General features: G+C 49.3%; 1 protein-coding gene and 1 pseudogene across 1 annotated transcript; both read left to right on the top strand.

Annotated features, from left to right (window-relative positions):
- The first annotated feature begins 3027 nt into the window (after window positions 1-3027).
- Window positions 3028-3951, top strand: LOC142022811 (pre-B lymphocyte protein 3 pseudogene; annotated as a pseudogene).
- Window positions 3952-18065: 14114 nt separating this feature from the next.
- C18H22orf15 (chromosome 18 C22orf15 homolog) lies at window positions 18066-22182 on the top strand. Its single transcript, XM_075013040.1, has 5 exons — window positions 18066-18090; window positions 19400-19486; window positions 20296-20421; window positions 20977-21051; window positions 22013-22182. The coding sequence occupies exons 1-5, from the start codon at window positions 18066-18068 to the stop codon at window positions 22180-22182; spliced, it is 483 nt and encodes a 160-aa protein (XP_074869141.1).
- The last annotated feature ends 1190 nt before the right edge of the window (window positions 22183-23372 follow it).

Here is a 23372-nt window from a genome sequence, read left to right as displayed (position 1 = left end):
CAAACATGATCCACCACTCAGGCATTCCTATCCCTAGGCAGCAAGTCTGGGAGTTCTGCTCTGGAGCTAGAGGACTGGGAGCTATGGTCCCAGGTGGAAGGAGGTGTTCTTAATACTCTTCCAGCTGAAATCTCCTATTTTCAATGTGAAAATCTTGTGTTACTAGCATTATGAAGCTTGCAATGTTGTTCGACCTGTGTTTGGTCCTAGGATATGAAAGGCAGTGTGTGAGGGAATATCTTTTACTAGACCAACTTTTATTACTGGATCAACTTCTGTTGGTTAACACCCACCCCCCAAAAAACAACAACAACAACAACAACAAAACCTTTTGAGCTAAACAAAGCTTTGTGTAGCACAGCAGCCTGTCTCCTTCAGTAACAGAAGATGGTCTGATAAAAAGTATTACCTCATGCACATTGTCCCTCCATCATTATGAGGAAGCTCTACCATAATGGAAAGAGATAGCAGAGGCAGGGGAGTCTGGTAGACTGAAAAGAGAGGAAGAAAGTGGGATTGGAAAGAGGAGCTGGACCTGGAAGCAGCAGCCCAACATGACTCATTCATTTTTCCTTGATCACCTCAGGCCAGTGGGATGGTGGCAATGAGGCCACTAGAGACAAGTGCTGCTGTGCCAGTCAGCGAACCATTGCTGCCCCTGTGTTGTAAATAAGCTGCTACCCACCATGAGACACCTGTGATTCTCCACATTGCAAATCCCTCAGGCTCTCTAGCTTCCCTGGTGTCCTGCCTTACACCGAAGAGAGGTTATGAAAACCAATCTCACCAAATCCACATGGGTCTTTTCACTCCCTGAAGGGACCAGCCCCATTGCCAAGTCAATATATACTTAGAGCTTACCAAAACCAGCATGCTGCCAATCCTTTAGAATCTAAAATCTAAAGGTTTATTAACCAAAGAAAGAATAGGGTGAGAGTGAAATTGCTAAAGCAATTCAATTGCATACACCAGTTATAAACTCCTTGGTGCAGGCTTGCAGCCGATGGAATATGCTGCTATCATAATAGTCTGTGGCAGTGCCTTTTTGTAGGAAAAGAAGAGCCTGTGCTCAGCCAGCACGCCCCACCCACCCCCCCAGCCACTCCCCTGGCTGGGGGCTGCTGAGGTGCCAGCACTCAGTACTGGCAAGTATCGGCACAAAAAAAGCACTGGTCTCTGGAAATACATCCTTTGTTTGGATGGACCCGCAGCCCCTCCAGGCTCAGTTCCTAGCAGAGATGTTCCTGCAAACTGCAGCCTGAGGATTGGAGACAAGATGGAGATTGCCGACTGGAGACAAAATGGCGAGTCAGGGTCTTCTTCGTACCTTTGCCCACGTGGAGGGAAATTCCTGCCTGGGATCACGTACACGATGGAGAACCACACAATTAGCTCACCTGTCTGTCCTCTTTTGGGGCATTCTGCCCCTGGCAGATTTCCAGATGAAATTCCTGAGACGTGGATTGGAGTCTGATCAGGCCCTTTCTTTGTTAAGTCCATGTTCACCTAGCTAGGAAGTGGCAATGCCAACCTATTGTGAAGCCCAGCACTTTAACATTGCTAACACAAGTACAGAGGCGCCTCACTTGGCCCCCCGGCACAAGATGTGGTGAAAACTTAGGACAATGGTTACAATAATGGTTGACATGTTCATTTTAAAATCTACTAATGTTACAGGGGCCTGAGCCTTGGTGCATCCCCATGCCAGGCCTCCGGTCAGCGCCTCTGTTGCATTGCTTGCAGGAGGTGGCTTCAGACAATGAGGGCAATGGGGGTGGAAATACGTGGAGTGAGGCAGAGCTTGGAGGGAATAGGGTGGGGGCATAGCATAGGCACGGCTGGGCACCCCATTCCTGCCCATCCTGGCCAACAATTGATGGACTTGACTTAACCTATATGAACTTACCTAGTTCTTTTTTCAACCTTGTTGCGTTCCTGGGCGTCACAACATCTGGCGAAGAGTTCCACAAACTGTGTGTTGTGTGAAAAGAGGCACTTCCTTTTGTTTGTTTTAAACCTGTTGCCTATTGATGTCATTTGATGACCCTCGTTCTTGTGTCATGAGAAGCAGTAAATAACAATTCCTTATTTACTTCTTCCACACCAGTCATGATATTATAGACCTCAATCATATCCCCCCTTGGGCACTTCTTTTTCATGCAGCAAATTTCTAGTCTTATTAATCACTCCTTATCTGGGAGCAGTTCTAACCCGCAATCACTTTTGTTACCTTTTTCTGAAACTTTACCAATGCCACCCGTAGTGAAAGTCTGGACTTCTACGTACAGTTTTCCAATGCCAATGTCTCTCGCAGAGACGACATCTCTATGCAGGATTCAAGAAGTGAGTGAACCATGGCTCTATGTGATCAATATGATATTTTCTCTTTCATTATCTATCCCTTTCTTAATGATTCCCAGCATTCTGTTCACTTAGTTCGCTGCCACTGCACACAGATCACATGTTTGCAGAGAACTAGCCACAATTCCAGGCTCTCTTTTTGAGCAGTAACAGCTCACTGTGAACCCTCATCTTATATGTATAGTCAGGAATATATTTTCCAATGTGCATTACTTCACATTTATCAACATCGAATTTAATCTGCCCTTTTGTTGCATGGGTGATCTGCAGCCAGAGCTGGAACAGAACCCAGTTCTCTCACTGCGACACAGGGCACCTGTAGGTGTGAGGGGGGCAGGCAAGACAAGGGGAGTGCATGGTTGGATCCTGCAGCAAATGACAGCCCAAAATACAGCTGGGGTGTGAGCCCTGAATCCATTCTTCCCTGAGGTGATTGCACCTTTATTCCAATGGTGGCAGTCTTGTGGCTGAATAGTACAGAGAACAGCAGATCATCACCTGACCATTGTTGTGGTCCCTGAGCCCCAGAGCTCATTTGCATAGACCCACTTGAATTGTCTGGCCCCCCGGGGCTCTCAAGCTGCTGCAGGTTTGCACAAAGCTGGAGGCCAAGCTGCACAGCAGCTGCCAATTCCTTTCCCTCTGGCTGCCTCCCAGGCCTTTGCCATGGCGCTGTGGCTCCTGACTCTGCTCCTTCTCGGGGTGTTGGTGCCAGGTATGTTCTCATGGGAGGTGGAAGCCATCAGGGAATTCTGCACAGGGAGGGACCAAAGGGTGAGTCCCCTGGGCTGCCCTTCAGACGGGGATGGGTGGATTAGGCATGGTCATGAGATATCAAACAATAGCTGGGGAGCAGAAGGGGACACCATAACAGGCTAGAGATCAGGAGTGGGATTGGCACAATCTGTCTGCAACTAAGCCTTTGTTTCACTCAGCTTCCAGGGCTCAGCCAGTGCTGACTCAGCCAGCCTCCATTGTAGTATTGCCGGGACAAACAGTGAAACTCTCATGTGCTCTGAATCCTGGCTACAGCATCAGAGAGTATGGGGTAGCCTGGTACCAGCAGAGGCCTGGCAGCCCTCCGCGGTACCTGCTCTATTACAACTCAGAGGTGGACAAGCACAAGCCCTCCGGGATTCCAGACCGGTTCTCTGCAACTAAGGACCCCGCCAGCAACGCCTGTGTTCTGACCATCACCACGGTCCAGGCTGAGGATGACGCTGACTATTACTGCTCCATCAGCTATGCCATCTACTATCTCTAGAAATGCAGAACCAAAACCTGTGCTGTCCCCTGGGACACTCTGCTGAGCCCCTGCTTGCTGAGCTTCATGCTGATGGAACCACAGCCCTATAAGGAATGGAAAAAGCAAACGACCCCTGTTCCCCACCCTTGAATTAGCCTAGAAGCAAGTTGAGCTCAGAGTGCTGTGACAGACAGTGGCTTCCTGTCTGAGGTATGTCACCTGGTGGAGCACAGAATGCTACGAGACACATAGGCCCAGATCCTGCCTGGTGCTGAGCACCTGCATCTGTCCCTGCATGGAGATCCCACCCAGGAGCAGCAAGTTTGGAAAACTTTTGGTGATTCCCAAAATGCCCAGCACCCACACCTCTCACGCTCTCCACCTCCACCCCTGACAGCTGCCTGAGGTTCTGGATGGGAGTTTGGGTGGGGAAGGAGGGCAGGCTCTGGATTGGAGCAGGGGATGTGGGGCTTGGGTGCAGGCGGCGGTCTTCGGTGCAGACTCTGGGAGGGAATGTGGGTGCAGGCTGCAGGACCGTCCTTGCAAATTCTGGTGCCCCGCACGGTCCAAATACCTGCACCCTCATCCTCTGCCAGGGAGCAAGGTAGCAGCTCTGGTGTGGAGGGGCAGAGGGACACTTTGCTGAAGACTGTGGGGACAGGGAGGCTGAGGGGAACAGGTGGAAGGGGGAGCAGTGCAGCCTGCCAGAGCAACGAGCCCAGAAGCAGAGCAGGGGGTGGAGGACTGGGAAACCAAACATAGATTCCAGGCCTCTGTTCCTGGCTCTACTCAAGGCCATTAGCTCAGTGGGATGAGAGAGATTTTGTACAGAGTCTTAGCTAAGAATGGTAGAACTAAGTACAGAGGCCTTAGCTCAGACACACAGGACCCTGCGGGAAGAGCAAAATGCTCTGTGAGTTGAGTTCAGCCATCGCCAGCACAACAGCTGAGGAATTCAGACAGATCGCTAGCTTGGCTGGGCAAGGGAAGCAAGAGCCCTGCACGCTCTGGTGGGGGGTAAATAATAAACCTCCCATCACCGTGGGCCCAGCCCTGAGCCCCTCAGCAGCCCTGCCTGCCAGTCTTTGGGTAGATCTGCTCTCTCTGGTGTGCACAAGGACCTGGGTGATTAGCTAACTCTGAGCACCACCACACCTGCTGGGCCTGGGGCAGCCATTCAATGCACTCCCACGTCCCAAACAGAGAAGAGCAACCCACCAAGGGGCTCCTTTTATTGGACCAATGAAACCCAGAATTAACGGCAATGGGGCTGCTCAGGTGAGGAAAGTTCTATCTGTGCTTAAGTGAGAGCAGGTTCAGGGCTCAAATAACCCTGTTTTGACAATTTTCACATCTCTGCACGTGCTTCTGAGGCCTTACTTTGCTGTTATTCATTCTTTACTCTAGCCCAGTACACTTGGTGTATGGGGACTTGGTGTATGTCCATAAAGGTGGGTGTTATCAAACGAACAGCGTTGAGCCCTTCGGACATGTTCAGCAACAGTCTGCTGAGGTGATGCTTCCCTCTTGCGTGTCACTTGATGTGAAAAACATCCAGCGTGATGGGACTGGATCCTGACTGAGGCTTTTGTGAGATTCTGCAAGACAAACAATAAATGCTAATAATTAGCTTCATGCCAAATATCCTGTGTAGTGTAGAGTTGCCTGGGCTGCATGGAATATACTCTCCTTAATCTCTCAAAATTGTTATTTTTCTAAACTGCAGCTCTATGCTTCATTGCAATTGTTTCAGACACAGCACAGACGTAATGCCCTTTTACTTCTGCTGCTGCTGCTGCTCTTTGTATTAGATTGGCTGGTTATTTTGCCCCTCCCTGAGGTTACCTAGAGTTGTGAGATACTTCACCACTGCCTGTGCTGAGTGTGACGTGATCTTGTCTGTGCCTGCTGTGCTGTAGCTCAGCTCCCTAAGTCCATCCACCTCCAGCAGCAGAGAACTGCTTTCCAGGCCATCGCAGGCCTCATTGGCTCTATGCAGGCAGTGCTAGGTGCACAGTTGTCCCCACATACTCGGCGCATTCCCAGCAGACTCCAGCCTCTGTCACTGGACATGCCCAGAAGTTAACAGACTTGCTGTCCCAAAGAGGACAATGGACACACTAGCTTGTCTGAGTTAACAGAGGTCCAGCTCCTTCATAACCCTGAAGCAATGAGATACAAATGTAATAACGACTGTTGTAAGTTTGGCCAGGTCTGCACTCGGTGGAAAAGTCTATGTAAGATACGCAATTCCAGCTACGACAGTTGTGTAGCTGGAATCAACATATCGTAGATCAGTTTTGCAGGCCGTACACACAGCAGAAGGTCGACAGGACAAATATCGACCTCCCTTACTCCTCACAACAATGGGGAGGATCAGGGTCAGGTGTAGAACCCTGATGGTTTGATTTAGCACATCCCCACTAGGCGTGCTAAATCACTGACCCTGAATGAGTCCATCCTCTTGTAATTATAGACATACCCTAAGTGTTCAAAGGTTAAGAGTTAAGAGTTATTGTGTTAGGCTGCCAATGGACACAGAAGTGGTTCCATACAAAACAATAGGTGCAACTCGCTTCCTAGAGTGTATGAACTTAACTTTAACAGGCTAACCCCTTGTCTAAAGTAGTGTCTCACCTAAAGTGGTCTCCAACCACCTCCATTCAGCCTGGCTGGGACTCCTCAGGACTGCAGATGGCACTGTCCTTTTTTCTTCCCCAGTGAAGGATACAGAAGTGTCCTTTGGCTTCTTATATCCCACCACATTCAATGGTTGTCTCCAGAGGAAGGCTGATTTGTAACCGCATCCAGATCTGTACCCCCCAAAAATGAGCTGCAGATCTGTGATGATGTGGATATCCACAGATTTGCTGTACTTATGGGGAAGTGAGACAAACCCCGCTCCTCTGCAGTAGCCCTGTGACAAAGCTACCCCCGCTCTGCACACCAGATTGCTTCTTAGACTGGGGCATTGGCTCCTGCTCTCCTCACAGACCTCATTCAGGAGGCTCACTGAAATACAATGTATTGAGGCCTGGGCACTGCTCACTGGTCTCCTGGTTTCTGAGAGCTGGCTTGTCACTCAAAAGCTGCGGCCATCATCCTCTGTGGCAGGTCCCCAGCAAACATTACATAAGAACATAAGAACGGCCATACTGGGTCCATCCAACCCAGTATCCTGTCTGCCAACAGCGGCCAGTGCCAGGCACCCCAGAGGGACGGAACCGAACAGACAATGATCAAGCAATCGCTCTCCTGCCATCCCTCTGCCATCCCCTGCCCTCGCTCTCCTGCCATCCCCCTCCAGCTTCTGACAAACAGAGGCCATCCTGGTTAATAGCCATGGATGGACCTAACATCCATGAATGAGTCTAGCTCTTTGTTAAACCCTCTTCTAGTCCGAGCCTTCACAACCTCCTCTGGCAGGGAGTCCCACAGGTTGACTGTGCTCTGTGTGAAGATCTTCCTTTTATTTGTTTTAAACCTACTGCCCATTAATTTCATATGGTGTCCTCTAGTTCTGATATTATGGGAACAAGTAAATAATTTTTTCTTGTTCACTTTCTCCACGCCACTCATAATTTTATATACCTCTATCATATCCCCCCTTAGTCTCCCCTTTTCTAAGATGAAAAGTCCTAGTCTCTGTAATCTCTCTTCATATGGGACCTGTTCCAAACCCCTGATCATTTTAGTTGCTCTCTTCTAATTCCAATATGTCTTTTTTGAGATAAGTAGACCACATCTGTACGCACTATTCAAGATGTGGACATACCATGGTTTTGTATAAGTGCAATAAGATATTCTCCATCTTATTCTCTATCCCTTTTTTAATGATTCCTGACGTCCTGTTTGCCCTTTTGACTGGCGCTGCACGCTCTGTGGATGTTTCCAGAGAACTGTCCACAATGACTCCAAGATCTCTTTCCTAATTAGTTGCAGCTAAATTAGCCCCCATCATATAGTTGGTGTTATTTTTTCCAGTGTGGATTACTGTACATTTATCCACATTAAATTTCATTGGCCATTTTATTGCCCACTCACTCCGTTTTGTGAGATCCTTTTGAAGTTCTTCACAGTCTGCTTTGGTTTTAACTATCTTGAGCAGTCCATTCTCTTGCCCCACAAACAGCCATGGCCACACCCCCATGAAAGATGGGACCTGGAAGGGCTCAGCCAGCGCCGGGTCTGGGACCCTGTAAATTGTACCTGGAACCCAGCCTATGGGTCTGACAGGGCTGGGTGGGGAAGGGGGCTTAGTGGAGCTTCTGATAACATGGCTGCCTCAAATGGCCTGTGGTGTGTGGCACCTGGGCAACAAGGAGGGTCAAGCCCCTCCCAGCCCCTTCCTGCTCCTCCAGTCCCAAGGCCCAGTCAGGTCTGCATCCACCTTCCTCTGGATGGGCACCCAGGTTCCAGCACCACTGCATGGGGGCACATTTCGCTCCCAAAGACACCCAGAATCCTTTGCACTGACCACAGCACAGACAAGGGAGTTGTAAGGACTGTGGGGGGCAGCCGCGTGCTGTATTTATCTGCTGCTCTTGTCTGAGCAGAAACAGCTTCTTCTCTTTGGTGAGAGACAGGTGGGCAGTGACTCCACAGGTGGGGAAGAGCAGAAAACAGGCCTGCTAGGGCTGGGATACACTGAGGAATACTGTGAATCTGGTAGCACTTATACAGCACTTATCATCTACACATCTGTGACCTATCATTCCTGCATGTGTGACCTGCCCAGGTTATAATCCAGACTACTGAGTTGCTGTGTCACTCCTATCCTGCACCTCGGGTGCCCTTTGCAATATCTTGCTGCTGTAATCTCCAGCCTGGATTGTTCACATGCAAACAGCGTCCAGCACGTCAGTCACTCCCAGTTGTGTCTGTGTGCCCTGCAGTCTACCACCCACACCTTGGCTCCTGCCAGCCTGAATTATACTACTCAGTATGCTGCTCAGATCCCCTGCTCAGTCCTTTTGTGGGACTTTGTAGATGTAGTGGCTTTTCACAAGTCCTCTGCCCTGGGGTAAATTTCATTCTGTGACCTGAGGCAAGTCAATTTAGGCCACAGTTTACTCACCTGTAACTACAGAGTAGGAATATCCACCCACCTCACAGTGCGCTCTGAGGTTTGTAAAGCACTTAAAACACTGCAGAGGTTACAGAAGTGTAAAAAATTACTCCTATCATCATTTATATTAGTTATCAATGGATCTGCATGTTGCCAATAACTAAGCGTCCCTGCAAAGCAACTCCACTGGGACTGGAACTGGACTGAAGTCTGAGGCTACGTCTACACTATGGATATCTTCCAAAAGACGCTCTTCCGGGAGATCTCTTCCAAAAGAACTTCTTTCAAAAGGCTATGTCCACACCCCAACACAGATCAAAAGTGCGATCTGCTCCTTCGAAAGAGAGCATCTGCACAGCCCACACTCTTTTGAAAGAACAGGCCAAGGACTGAAAAATCAGGCCCCATGAGAACTGCTCTTTTGAAATAAAGGGCCTGCAGAGTGTCTACACATGTTTTTTTTCTGAAGAAGCTTTCGACAGGGGGTGCTGTTCCTGAAAAGGGAAAGGAAGAGCGATTTCGAAAGGAGCACCACATTCTTTTGATTTACTTTCTAAAGAACACTCTTTGTGTGTAGACACTGTGGGATCTTTCTAAAGTGCCCCCTTCTTTCAAAAAATCTTTTAAAAGAACTTGCTAATGTAGACGCAGACTGAGTGCCTTCAATACAAAGATCAGCACTTATAAAGCACTTGCTTCACTGCACATTTGGATAAATCATTTCATTGCTGATGGGCTGTGTAAAGGACTCTACAGGCAGGAGCAGGATGCTGGAAATGGGATCAGACCATCCTGGATGTGACCCTTTACTAATATACAGTACAGAAGGACACATGCATATAATATAATATAATATAATATACAGAAGGACATATACATGTAATAGGCTGACTTAGGAGTATTTATTACAGCAGGTGCAAAAGGAAAGATTGAATTCCACCCCAGTGTCTATTCATGGGCTGGGTTCTGGTGGATTTGTACCTTTCTTTTTTATTTTCTTGTGTTAATGCATTTTATACCAAAAGGGACTGATCTAAAACCTTTTGTAGTTAAAGAGAATCTTTCCATTGACTTCAGTTGGTTCTTGGTCAGGTTTTATCAGCTGACTCTGATCCATACATACAACTCCCATTAACATCACTAGAAATTCTCCCTTAAGTGTGGAAATGTATGCCTGATCTTGCACTGGAGATATAAAGACTGGAGATCCGGTGACCTCCCCACCTGTTAGGAATTAGAATAAGGCTGTATTGTTATTTGTTGCAAAGTGTATGATGATGCCTAAAGAGAGGCACAGGAGATTGTTTGCACTTCTTTACCAGCAACCACTTACATGTGAAATAAAAGCCTGAAGCAAGAAGGAAGAGAAGGTGCTCACCAGTCAGACAGGAGCTCAGCAGGAGATCATCACTAGGGCTATAAAGGAAGACGAATAATATTTGTAAAAACTCAATGAAAAGAAAAGGAAAACTGAATCTCTTCCATTTGCTCTTGGTAAAAGCTTTAGGTAATATTGCCCCTTCAATTAAGGATGAGAAAAGTGCTCAGGTACTTTGGTATAAGACCTCAAATTGACTAGAAGGACAACTCTAGTATAGATGCTGTCACGCATCAAGTCTCCCAGCCAACCCATACTTAAAATTCTGGATTTTTTGGAGGTAAAACGCAAGCAGAAAGCCCATTGCAAAAGTTCTTTTTGATACATGTTAAAGGAGGGGAAAGACAGGTCCCCCCAAATCCATTGTTTAAAGGAGGGATGGGGAACATTTTTTGAGTCGGGAGCCACTTACTCACAGAAAAAATAAGTCAGGGGTTACATAAAAGTGAGAAGCAAAGACAAAAAACCCTCACTGATGTGGCCCCTATCTGAGACACCTCACTCCCTTCATGCTCCAGCATCACAGGCAAGAGGGTAGAGAAGTGGGGGTCTGAGGTTCAGGGCTTCCCCTGGGCAAAATTAACTCCTCTAGGGACCCAAGGTGGGGCCAAAAATGGGGGGGTTCAGGGGTCAGTGTGTGGGAGGAGGCTGCTGGGAAGCAGGTGGGGGGTCTGGGTGGAAGAAAGGATGCAGGAATGGGCTGGGGATGGGGGTCTGGATGGGAGGGTGATGCAAGAGCAGGGTGGGAGGGGTCTGGTCATGGGGGGGGCAAGAGCAGGCTCAGGGGGAGGCTTACCTCCATATGCCACTGCTGCCACCCCGTCCCCCAGCTGGAGAAATGGCAGCAGCTGGAGAAAAGCCTCTCCAGGGAGCTTTTCCTTCCACGGCTGCCGGGCTCTGTACCCATCCCCACAATGCTGATTGGCTGGAATTCTGGCCAACCAGAGCAGTGGGCAAAGCCTCTCTGCAGGAAGCACTATCCTCCAATTCCCCCAGGCAGTGGAGGGGACACAGGAACAGTGGCATCACCCACTTCCTGGCCCCCATCCACCCTATCAGAGCTCATGGACCAGATCTAGCCCTGGCTTGCCTGATCCAGCCCTCAAGGCTTAGGGCTCCGCAGTCCCACCCCACCACAGGCCAGATGCTGGAGAAGGGAGCCCTGAGCCTCTGGGTCTCGATCCAGACAAGCGGTGTTCCGGAACAGAGGTCTCCCACCCCTGGTGAAACTTTTCTTGGCAGGTCACATTGAAGTGCATGCTCCTCCTTTTTTGACACTGTTCCAAGACTGAATAGAGCAAGTGCTAACCTCAAAACAACGTGATTTTCACCCCTGTATATATATCTGCAAGTGCAGTCGGCTATGAATCAGGATTACCTCATCATAAATTCGGCCTGCTATCCTCATAAATTCATCCCTCGTCCACAGAATTGCACAGTACGTGCAGTGAGGAGTGTCTCAAGACAACCTTGATTAGCAACCTTGGTTAGCAAATACAACTTTATTTGCTCTGATCCATCAGATAGAGACAAACAGCTACAAGACCTTTACCAAGCTTTCCTCAAACTACAATACCCACCTAAGGAAGTAAGGAAACAGATTGACAGAGCCAGACGGGTACCCAGAAGCCACCTGCTACAAGACAGGCCTCACAAGGAAAACAAGAGAACACCACCGACCACCACATACAGCCCCTGCCTAAGGCCTCTCCAATGCATCATCAGTGATCTACAACCCATCCTGAACAACGATCTTTCACTCTCACAGACCTTGGGAGGCAGGCCTGTCCTCGCCTACAGACAGCCTGCCAACCTTAAACAAATCCTCACCAGCCACCACAAATCACGAACCAATGGCTCTAGGCCTGGAACCAGCCCCTGCAATGGTCCTCGCTGCCAACTCCACTCACATATCTACCCCACTGACATCATCACAGGACCTAACATCAACCATACCATCAGGGGCTCCTTTACCTGCGCACCTACTAATATAATATGTGCCATCATGTGCCAGCAATGCCCTGCTGCAATTTACTGTGGCCAAACTGGACAGTCTGTACGTAAAAGAATAAATGGACATATATCAGATATCAGGAACAGTAATGTACAGAAGCCCTTGGGGGAACACTTCAATCTCCCTGGACACTCAGTAGCAGATTTAAGGGTAGCAGTCCTGAAACAAAGAAATTTCAGAAATCAAATGGGGAGAGAAATCTCTGAGCTGCAATTTATTTGAAATTTGACTCCATTAACCAAGGATTAAACAGAGACTGGGAGTGGCTCACATCTTATAAAGGCAGCTTCTCTGCCCTGGGCGTTAAGATCTCCCCATTAGACTCTGACAATGGCTCATATTCCCCCTGTCTGAGCTGACTTGTTTTTTCCTCTTTTTATACCTACTGTTGATAATAGGCCATTTCCACCTTGCTGAATAGAACTTGTCAGCTCTGTCCCTCCCTTTTTCTGGGACCCCACTCTTTTAAATACCCCTCTGAAACCACCCTCCCCCCGCCACTCATGCCTCTGACGAAGTGGGTCTTTGCCCATGAAAGCTTATGCTCCAAAATATCTGTTAGTCTATAAGGTGCCACAAGACTTCTTGTTGTTCTCGAAGCTACAGACTAACACGGCTACCTCTCTGGTACTTGGTTAGCTGCTATCACCTTACTTCATTGTTTACTAAAGAAACTGTAACACTGTAGCTCCATATCACCAGTAATCATCAATACTGATCAGCCACCAAAAAGTCATGCCCCCCCGCAGTAAACAGCCTCAGATACAACCCTGTAGCAGCAGAGACATGTAGCCTCTGGGTCTGTGTAAAAAGGTGGTGGATTTGTGGTTTTGCAAATACTTTATGTTTTTCCATTAGTTGATCCTCTTCTCTTTTTCTTGATAGCAATCACCGGACGTGTAAAACCCAACATTGCTTCACTTCAAAAGTTTTCTCTTTGCAGACACCCAACATGAGCAATGCTGCAAATGGTGAGCTTGTTCCTTGCAGCTCGCGAGCTCCATGTGAATACTGAAAAGTTTTGAGGAGCATTTCCATTTGGGTCTAATGGCGCCAGCCAGGAAATCTGGGGGGACAGTGTAGATTCTTTTTGCCCCCACCCACTTTCCTGCCAAAGAATCACCACTTAGCAAGCAACCGTCCATCAGCCTTGTTTACATCTGGTACTTCCCTGCTGATTAGTCAGTTTTCATTTAACTTTTTTGTTCGTTGGTTTTCTATCTCTGTTATATCTTGTCACGCCAGTTCACTTTCAGCACTATTTCCAGATCTGAAGAAGTGGGTCTGCCCTTAATAAATTATTTTGTTAGTCTTTAAGGTGCTACAGGACTGCTCTTTGTGTTTTGTGAAGATACCAACTAACACGGCTACCTCTCTGTGACTATAGTAAACCCTCGATTTAACAGACCAATAGGGGGAAGGGGTGTTCATTAATGCCGAAAGTCCGTTATATCCAAATGGTTATACTGCATGACGTTGCACTGACCTTCCCAGCCCTTCACTCACTCCTGTTCTCTGCCCCCTCTTCCTTTCCCCCTTTCTGCCCTATTCTTCACCTCACACCTCCATCTCCGTCTCCCAATTACCAGGAGAGGAGTTGAATGTCGGCCTGGCTGCTTCCACCTCCTGCAGCTCTCAGCACTGCAGCTTCTCCAGCCCCCAGCTCCAAGCTACCAACGCAAAGGTAGAGAGTGTGGCCACCCCCAGCCTGCCAGCGGGCAGCAGCCTCCAACACCATTAGACATACTCCATGCACACGGGGCTGGGGGAGGAGACCTCCTGCACCCCGCCACAGCCCCCCCGCTAGCTCCTCTGGCTGTGGCGGCCCCTCCAGCCCTTCCAGCGCCGGTGGCGGCTCTGGTGAGTCTCCAGCATTTATTGCGGGAGGCCGGGGGATGGGCAGTCAGTGGCTACGTCTACACGTGAAGCCTACATCGAAGTAGCCTATTTTGATGTGGCGACATTGAAATAGGCATTTCGATGAATAACGTCTACACGTCCTCCAGGGCTGGCAACGTCGATGTTCAACATCGACGTTGTGCAGCACCACATCGAAATAGGCGCTGCGAGGGAACGTCTACACGCCAAAGTAGCACACATCAAAATAAGGGTGCCAGGCACAGCTGCAGACAGGGTCACAGGGCAGACTCAACAGCAAGCCGCTCCCTTAAAGGGCCCCTCCCAGACACAGTTGCACTAAACAACACAAGATACACAGAGCCCACAACTGGTTGCAGACCCTGTGCGTGCAGCATGGATCCCCAGCTGCAGCAGCAGCAGCCAGAAGCCCTGGGCTAAGGGCTGCTACACACGGTGACCATAGAGCCCCGCAGGGGCTGGAGAGAGAGCGTCTCTCAACCCCTCAGCTGATGGCCGCCATGGCGGACCCCGCTATTTCAAAGTTGCGGGACGCGCAACGACTACACGGTCCCTACTTTGACGTTGAACGTCGAAGTAGGGCGCTATTCCCATCCCCTCATGGGGTTAGCAGCTTCGACGTCTCGCCGCCTAACGTCGATGTTAACATCGAAATAGCGCCCAACACGTGTAGCCGTGACGGGCGCTATTTCGAAGTTAGTGCCGCTACTTCGAAGTAGTGTGCACGTGTAGACACGGCTAGTGTCTGTTATTTCCGAAGTCCATTATATCAGGGTCCGTTAAACTGAGGGTTGGCTGTATTTCTTGACCACCTCAGGGCAGTGGGACGGTACAGATGAGGCCACTCGAGGCAAGTGCGGCTGCAGTGGCGAAATGCCAAGCAGTGACCCGGGCTGCGCTCACAGAGCACGCCGGGTTGGATGGGAGATGGTGGCGTCAGAAACAACAGTGAGTTTAATGGGAACTGAGCAGCCCTTGCTCAGAGAGCAGAAGGGTGTGAAGGAGGAGGAGGGGCCAGGGATGAGGCAGTCAGATCACACACTGAAGAGGTGAATCCATGTTAGATGATGAATGAATTACGTAACGAGACACATAGCAATGGACTCCCCCAGGGCAGGGGGCAGGACAGATAGGTGACAGTTGTGGAAGGATACAAATGACTGGAACTTGAGTGTGAATCTGGCAGACGTGGACCTGCTCAAATGGAAAGTGCCCAGGAATCTTTAACCCACAGGCACTCAGGGCCTTGGTTTGAAGGCCCGTCTGAAAGAAGGCACCGGTCCCAGCTTGGTGCATGCTGATGCCGCTCGGGGCCCTCGGATTCAGTGTCGCCTGACTGGGACCCATGTCACCTTCAGGGAAGGTGACCATCCATCCCGTTTTTCCTGGGGCAGTCCCTTATTTAAGTGGTCTCACAGGCGTCCTGACTTTTTTAAGGACATGGGCTAATTGTCCCATATTTTGTGGGTCTCCTCTTCCCTGGCACCCACTGTCTCGAGGTGGCAGCCCCCAACGGCCAGGGAACTCCTCCGTTGGGCAGCTGGCCCATTCCTTGGCACCCCCACAGAGGCAGCCCCCACCACCGGTGAGCTCTGCCATAGGGTGGCCTCTTCATACCCTGGTGCTCGTCTGCTGGTAGGTTGTGAAGCCCCTTTCAGCAGGATGCTGCAAAGTCACCATGCCTGGTGCCTCACTGTGGGGCATCTGCTCCCGTCACTGAGGAGGCCTGACATGGAACAGCAGCTCCCCATCCCTGCAGGCCAGTGTCCCGTACTTGCCATAGGGCAATGGGGGTCACCCTACCTTCCGGTGCCCACCCCTTCACCTCTGAAACCCCTTGAGTTTTCCTTGATGGTCTCTGAGACAAGGACAGGGCAGAACCGCATCCATTGACAGGATCGCTGCAGAAGGTGCTATGTCTGGGAGCCATGTGTTTCAGCATCAACAAACACCCCCCTCCTGTGGCCGCTCAGCAGTATTCACATCTCTGCAGCTGTGAAAGCCACTGAGAGCAGTGAAAACCGGTGTGGTCCTCTTTAAAATATTCACACAATGGTGACGGGGGTGCTCGCAATTGGGAATAGGACTGATTTATGGGGAGAGGGCAAACTGGGTGTTAATGATGAGGCTGATGCCAGGAATACTGAGGTACGTTTAGCTTGTGATTTCCTTAGCTGTGGAGTCTGAGGCTGGGATTTTTCTGGGGGTGATTTCAATGATACTTTTCTCCTAAATTGCACTTCGCAACCGTAACCATCAACCAACCAGATCGTTTGGTTCTGGATAACATCATGAGCTATTTCGCTCTTTGGAATCGGCAGAGGCCAGGGTATAACCCATGCTGCTCCGGTATTGCAAACATACTTCTGCCCATCACTGTGAAGCCTGTGACTCCCCTCAGAGGGTTCCGGGCAGACAAGAGGCCTCCCTCTGCTCAGCTCAAGCTGAGGATGAGACCATGTAGCCATAATATAAGAATTTGCATCCTATTTCCTAAAGGCACACCAGAGCCCTCCACAGACACGCACGCTTGGCCCAAACAAGGCCACCTTGTCAGCTGCAAGCTCAGGCCTGCGCCCCTGAATACACAGCTCATGCCATGAGATGACACCGCTAAGGCAACTTCTAAAAAGGCCCCAAGGGACCAAAATATAAATACCTCCTGGTTTGCCTGGCAACCATCGCCATAGGGACAGTTTGAAGCAGAAAGTGTCACAGTTAGGGTTATAGCAGAGTTCTGCCAGTGTTTTGTGTTACCGTGGAAACAATCGCAAAGCCTGGAGAAGGCACAAGGCTCCTTGCAGGCCACAGGATTTTTAGAAATCAAAGGGAGGGACGAGACTGCCACTGCAGAGAAGTAGCTTGAGAGAAATTGGAAAGTGCTGACGTGCATGAACTGGCACACCATTCAAATGGGCACTACCCAGCACTTCCAGGCCAGGCCCAGCAAACCCGGCAGGTCCCTGGGCAGCCTGGTCTTTTTCTGTAAAATGGGGATAAACCAGGCTTTGCCTGCAGAGTTCATGGCTGGTTGTGAAGCAATGTGCTCTCTCTGCTGTTTGTAAATAGCTCAGAAGAGGCCTTGTGATAGATAAGCACTGGGAATGATCATCATTCCAACGGAGGGAAGAAAGGCTTTGAACCGGAAGCATAAATGCAGCAAAGACTAGAAATGCAGCGCTCAGGACATCTTGTTCGCCAGCTCTCCACCCATGCTATAATCCTATCAAATGTGCTCTGTTTACAGCAGTTATCCCTGTGATACAAAGGGAGAGGCTGAAGTACAGAGTGACTTACCAACGTCACCTGCAGAAGAGCTGGGCTAGCATGCAACACTCCATCTCTTGGCCCACGCAATCCCCTTGGCCAAGCCTGGCCTAGCTGCCAAGCCGGCCACCCAGCCTCTTCTCTGGACATACAGCAATTGATGTTGCTCTGCCAGTTATTAGCACTAGCAATCGTGGCTGTACAGTCAGGACTGTGCTCAGGATTTGCCGACGTGGCACACAGATGAGGCCATAGATTTAAATATTTTATTGAAGCTAATGTTGTTTAAAAATGCACATAGCGCACGGGTTGAGAAAAAGAGATTCTGTACAGCTGGGTTGAGACTTTGACAAAGTCTGGATGCAAATGAGATGGGTGAGGAATCCTCTGAATCCAAAGCAGAGGCCCCTGAGACTCTTATTTGGTGATGACGAGACAGTGGCATCAAGACGGCCTGGAACAATGAGATGCTCTGACGGGCTGGGCAGCCCTCCTAGATGTTTCTGCCTCTTTCAGCACAGCCCCTGTCCCTCGCCCCTGCCAGAGCTTCTCTGAGAAGCTCTGGAATCTGAAGGAGTTATTACCTCATTGCTGGGAAATCTGATTGTTGAAACCAATAGGAGCCTTAATGAGGGACGTGCTCACCCCTCCCTGGGCTCTCAGCAGGCTAATTATGCCAGTCTTACAAACAGGCTTTTGTCACCGCGGCTGCCTGCAACTCTGCCCAAAAACACAAGGCCGTCAGAGCATTCCAGCCATCCCGCAGCAAAGTCCTCTGGCTTGGGGTAGAGGGACACCAGTCCTCCAGAAAGGCACTGCAGAGGGGGTTTAGGCCCAGCAGAGTGTAAGCTACATGTTCATGACCGTGAGCTATGGAGGTAAGTGGGGGAAGCCCAGATTTTACCCACTGGATCCAGCATCTCAGAACAGCATGCTTTGTGTTCTCCTTCTTGTCACAATTCGGTGGTGCTTTCAGCTTGCCTCAAGTCAGTGGCTTGGGCAAGGGTATATGGGGAGACAGCATTTCCTAGTGGTTAGATGGCAGTGCGGGGAGTCAGGAAATCACTGATTCACTGTGCATGCTCTGTACCTCAGTCTCCCCAATGGTAAAATGGGTATTTTGCCTCCTTTGTAAAGTGATTTGGGAGCGAGAGTTAAACATACTTAAATCAGAGCTGAACATTATCTGGTATGATTTGCAGAGACAGGCTTCATACCATTAAAGGGGACTTTAGTCCATCTTTCTAAAGCGGGGGTGGTCATTGCAGAGTTTTACCATTCTGTGATTCAGGAACATACACTATGTGAAGTAATTTGACAAGAGACACCTGCTGGAAACCGAGTTCCTGTGTTTTGCAGCTGCCTCTTCCCCTAGGGCAGGGTCTATGCCTCTCTAAAATGCAGCTACCGCATCCTCAACAAACAAGCAGCAACGAAGGGTCCTGTGGCACCTTATAGACTAACAGAAAAGTTTAGAGCCCTCTGATACTTGACAATCCTCAACAAAGTGACTGTGTAGAAACGGCAACTCTGCTCCACATCTGTCTGCAGAGTCATCTCTGATCACATCAGTGACAACAGCTTTTGTGCTCATTTGCACTCCTGAGCACCTTAGCCACATCTCCTGCCTGCTGAGTGCCATCTGACTGGTGAACAACACGAGGAGCACCTTTGGGCCCTGCACAAAAAAAAAGGGTGTGTGTGGGAGCTGGGGGCAGCTCCTACCACTGCAGAACAGACCAACTCCCAACTTAATTGCGCTAAGTGGCCTTTCTGTGACCCACACACTAATGGGCTGTTCAGCTACAGAATTGGCTCCCCTGAGAAAATGACCATTTGTTGATTTGCTCTGTACAGTGCAATGTTTTGAGCACTCTTACAATGAAGGTTTGACAGCTTAGGCCAGGGCTCAGCAATAGCAAGAGTGGGACTGGTGCAGGCCTTACTCAAACCCAACTAATGGCCCTCAGTCGCAACCTGGAAACTCTGCTATCAAACTCTGAGCCTGTTTCTTCTATTTTATGAGGCCAATTTTAATAAGCCAGACCAAAGCCCAAGCATCTTATGAAGCGGAAAGGTGTATTCCAAAGACACAATCTGTTGCAACTCGGTGGGTTGTGCAGCCCCTGAAACTTGGAGAAAATTATCATCTCCTCCTATTGCTAATTCCCTATCCATCCTTCACAGCTGACTGCCAAGAGATTGTGAACTTGCACTGCCGGGTCCTGAGCCTCATCACACACCTGAAGCAGAAATGCCAGTGCAGGCCAGAAGGTACTGTCTTTCCATCCCCTTCCTAATGGGAGTGAAGGTCACTGGCCTGGGAGATAGCGTGGGAGATAGACTCAGATGCTCTTTGTCTTTAAAGTGCTGGAGGATGCTTGGGTTTTTTTCAGATGGTCTTAGAGTATCAGAGACAATGAGGGAGCCAGTGGAAAGGTGAAAATGGGTCCTGTAGAGATTAAGAGGGTCAGGCAAAAATGCAAAATGGAGGGGACTGTAGCAGATGACGTCTTCTCTGTCCTATGTTATAAAGATTCCCTCCTTCACAGCTCCACGTTGCTTGTGATCAGTATAATATGCTACATATAATACACTAGAAATTTCACTTTGCCCTTTACTAAGCAACAGACAAACTAGGCAGCTAACAATGGTTTGTTGGATGTTCAAGAGATCTAAAAATGTTGGCTTTACAAAACATGGAGGCAGCAAATGAATTTCCTGCCTTTGTAACCAAGTCACTTTGCCAGGCGGAGCCTCTCGCTGGCTGTGTCAAATGGGGATAGCTCTACTCTAGGCACGGAGACTACACATGCAACTGTGGGCCTGTATACACACAGACACTTGGGAAAGTTAATCCAAATGAACTAAAGCTGTGAATTTAAACTGCATTGGGTTAACTGCCCTAGATGCTTGTGTGGACACATTTATTTAGAATTAAAGTGGCCTCCATTTGGTTCCATTTCAGTCACTTTCATGACCGACTTGTGTAGATAAGCCAGCCCTAACTCTGCATGAACTGTAAAGGTGCAGGTATATGCTGAACACATGTAACAAAATCTTAATTCAATCTCTCTCTGCAGATTGTATTGATCTTCTAGATGAGTCAGGGACCCTGATGAACCTGAGTCAAGTGGAAAGTCCTGCATCTGAGCTGGCCAGTAAATACCTACAAGAGAGGCAGCACTATATCCTCATCAGAGTCATTCGTAAGTTGTTTGCCAAGCCCCCTGTAAACTGAGCAAGTGTAGACATTCAACTTCGACTTTATAAAATCCAGTGCTATAAAGTCGACTTTAATACATTTGAATTTATTCCCTAGTGTAGACATACCCTAGGAATGCTGTGCTACTCCCTGCAAAGCAGCATACTCCATTGTTGGAATGGACCCCCGAATCCTTCCTTCTGTGGGGTTTTGCTTGTTGCACACCAACATAAATGAACAAAGTTGGTGGGATATCCATCCCACTGTGTAAAAATGAATTATATGCATACAAGAGAGCAAAGGTACAAGCAAATAGAGAAAATAGTGCGTCTGGTAGAGAAACACAGCACAACAATGAATGCATGGTAGTAGGTGGATAGAAAGAAACCATGTGGCAATTGTGTCATGACAAACTCACACCCTGTGTCAAGCTAGCATGAAAGGATCACTTCTTGAAGTGACATAACTGAATTGCACAAGCTCAGGTACGTCTTATGGCCCAAAACCTACTTCCAGGATATGAAAAACTAGCATGGGGCTCTGCTAATTGTGTTGGCAGGAGGAGAAGGCTCAGAACCAACTTACTATGAATCCCTTCTGGAGAACCTGGGAACATACCACCCTGAGCTGGCAGGTGAGAGCTGTTCTACTTGTGCATAAAATCTCCCCAGGGAGACCAGTGATGTAACTGTGTGACATCAGACATTATTAGTCAGATCCCTGCCCCGTGTCATCATGCACCATCACTAGCCCTGCATTTCATAGCCCCTTTCTGCTGAATTTGGCCTGAGGCTTCTTTTGTGACTTTTTTCCAGAACTGGCTTGGCCAAAAATTGTTGTTCTGGTTAAAGGAATGAACCATCCCAGGGACATGGGTGGGAAAAGGAACTAACAAAAAAAGCTAAAATGGGTCTGTTGAGCTTGAACTGGGAAGTATTTCCAATCCCTACTAGGCCTGCAGGTTTCTCTCTTCAGTGTTTTACACGTATGCTCTCACTAAGCCTTACCATGTCCAGAGATGGGCAAGTTACCAACCCCATTTCATACGTGGGGCAACAGAGGCAGAGGAATGTTTTATATCAGGATAAAGAGGGACAGATGCTCAGAAACTGGAAATGGGCACTAACAGCCTCCACAGGCCCCTGGGCAAGCAGTGGGGGGTCAGCTCTGAATTCCTGGAAGGTGCCGGGGCACAGCCAGCTCTCCTCACTACCCAGAGCACGGCACACTCACTGCCCAGTGCCACCTGGAGTGTGCCATGCAGAACGCAGGGCTGCAATTTAAAGAGCCTGGAGCTCCGGCTGCCTGAGCACCAGCCACAGGGGCCAGGAGCTCTGGGCCCCTTGGAATCACCAGGCCTCAGGACAATTGCCTGCTTTGTCTTCTGCTCAACCCGGGGAGGGACTGACTAAAAAGCAAAGTAGTTCTTGTCTCTGAATGCTGGGGCTCAGGCCTCTACACTCCCTCACTTTCTATTGTCATATAAACAAGGAAGGAATCAGTCCGCTGGCAGAAAGCCATGCACTCTGGTTTAGAAAACAGGAGCCTAGCCAGAAACTAACTTGTGATCGCTGGTTTCTGGGTTTGTCTCCCAGAACGGCTGTGGAGATTATCAGCACACCCTCAGCGGAAGGACAACATGGGGAGAAGTTCCATGCAGAGGAAGCTTCGCCCACATAAAGAACCGCTCCTGGGCTCCCCAGCCAAATTCAGAAGCACACAGCAGACTAAGAAAGGCTCTGCTCTCTCTAGCAAGCCCACCTAGACAGAGGATAGCGTCCCTTGTGGAAAAAGGCTTCCAGGTGTTTGGAAACATCATCCAGAGACTCTACACAGGGTCAAAAAGCCAGGCACCCAGGAGTCAAACCCTAGGGCAGAATGCAAGATGCCCACTGCTTTATAAACACCACAGAGCATCCTTCTCACATGCACACACCCAGAACCTTTTCAAATGGAAGGCTAGCTGGGCTTGTGTCATCCTCTGCACAGAGTTTAGGTCAAGGCCAACAGACTAAAAGTAGTACAGGCTTACGTTTTATGTTAATGACTCCAACACGTGGGTGCAGGTCCCTTCCGCAAAAAGGTGCTGCTTTGATAGTCACAACCCAACATGAGCATCAGTTTGCATCATGCACTTCCATTTGAACTACTGTAACACTTTCAAGCAACCCTTACTGGAAACAGGAGAACCTTCTGATGTAGGAAGTGTTCTCAAGCGTATTTGCTGCACACCATAGCTGTGTCTACACGTGCACGTGACTTCGAAGTAGCGGCACTAACTTCGAAATAGCGCCCGTCGCGGCTACACGCGTCGGGCGCTATTTCGAAGTTAACTTCGACGTTAGGCGGTGAGACGTCAAAGTCGCTAACCTCATGAGGGGATCGGAATAGCGCCCTACTTCGACGTTCAACGTCGAAGTAGGGACCGTGTAGACGATCCACGTCCCGCAACGTCGAAATTGCCGGGTCCTCCATGGCGGCCATCAGCTGAGGGGTTGAGAGATGCTCTCTCTCCAGCCCCTGCGGGGCTCTATGGTCACCGTGGGCAGCAGCTCTTAGCCCAGGGCTTCTGGCTGCTGCTGCGGCAGCTGGGGATCCATGCTGCAGGCACAGGGTCTGCAACCAGTTGTGGGCTCTGTGTATCTTGTGTTGTTTAGTGCAACTGTGTCTGGGAGGGGCCCTTTAAGGGAGCGGCTTGCTGTTGAGTCCGCCCTGTGACCCTGTCTGCAGCTGTGCCTGGCACCCTTATTTCGATGTGTGCTACTTTGGCGTGTAGACATACCCTCGCAGCGCCTATTTCGATGTGGTGCTGCGCAACGTCGAAGTTGAACATCGACGTTGCCAGCCCTGGAGGACGTGTAGACGTTATTCATCGAAATAGCCTATTTCGATGTTGGCGTCACGTGTAGACGTAGCCCATGTCTCTCATAGTGAACACTCATCTCTCCTGCTCAG

Source organism: Carettochelys insculpta, chromosome 18 (assembly GCF_033958435.1).
Source record: "Carettochelys insculpta isolate YL-2023 chromosome 18, ASM3395843v1, whole genome shotgun sequence".
Lineage (NCBI taxonomy): Eukaryota > Metazoa > Chordata > Testudines > Carettochelyidae > Carettochelys > Carettochelys insculpta.
This window is presented reverse-complemented; position numbering and strand designations above follow the sequence as displayed.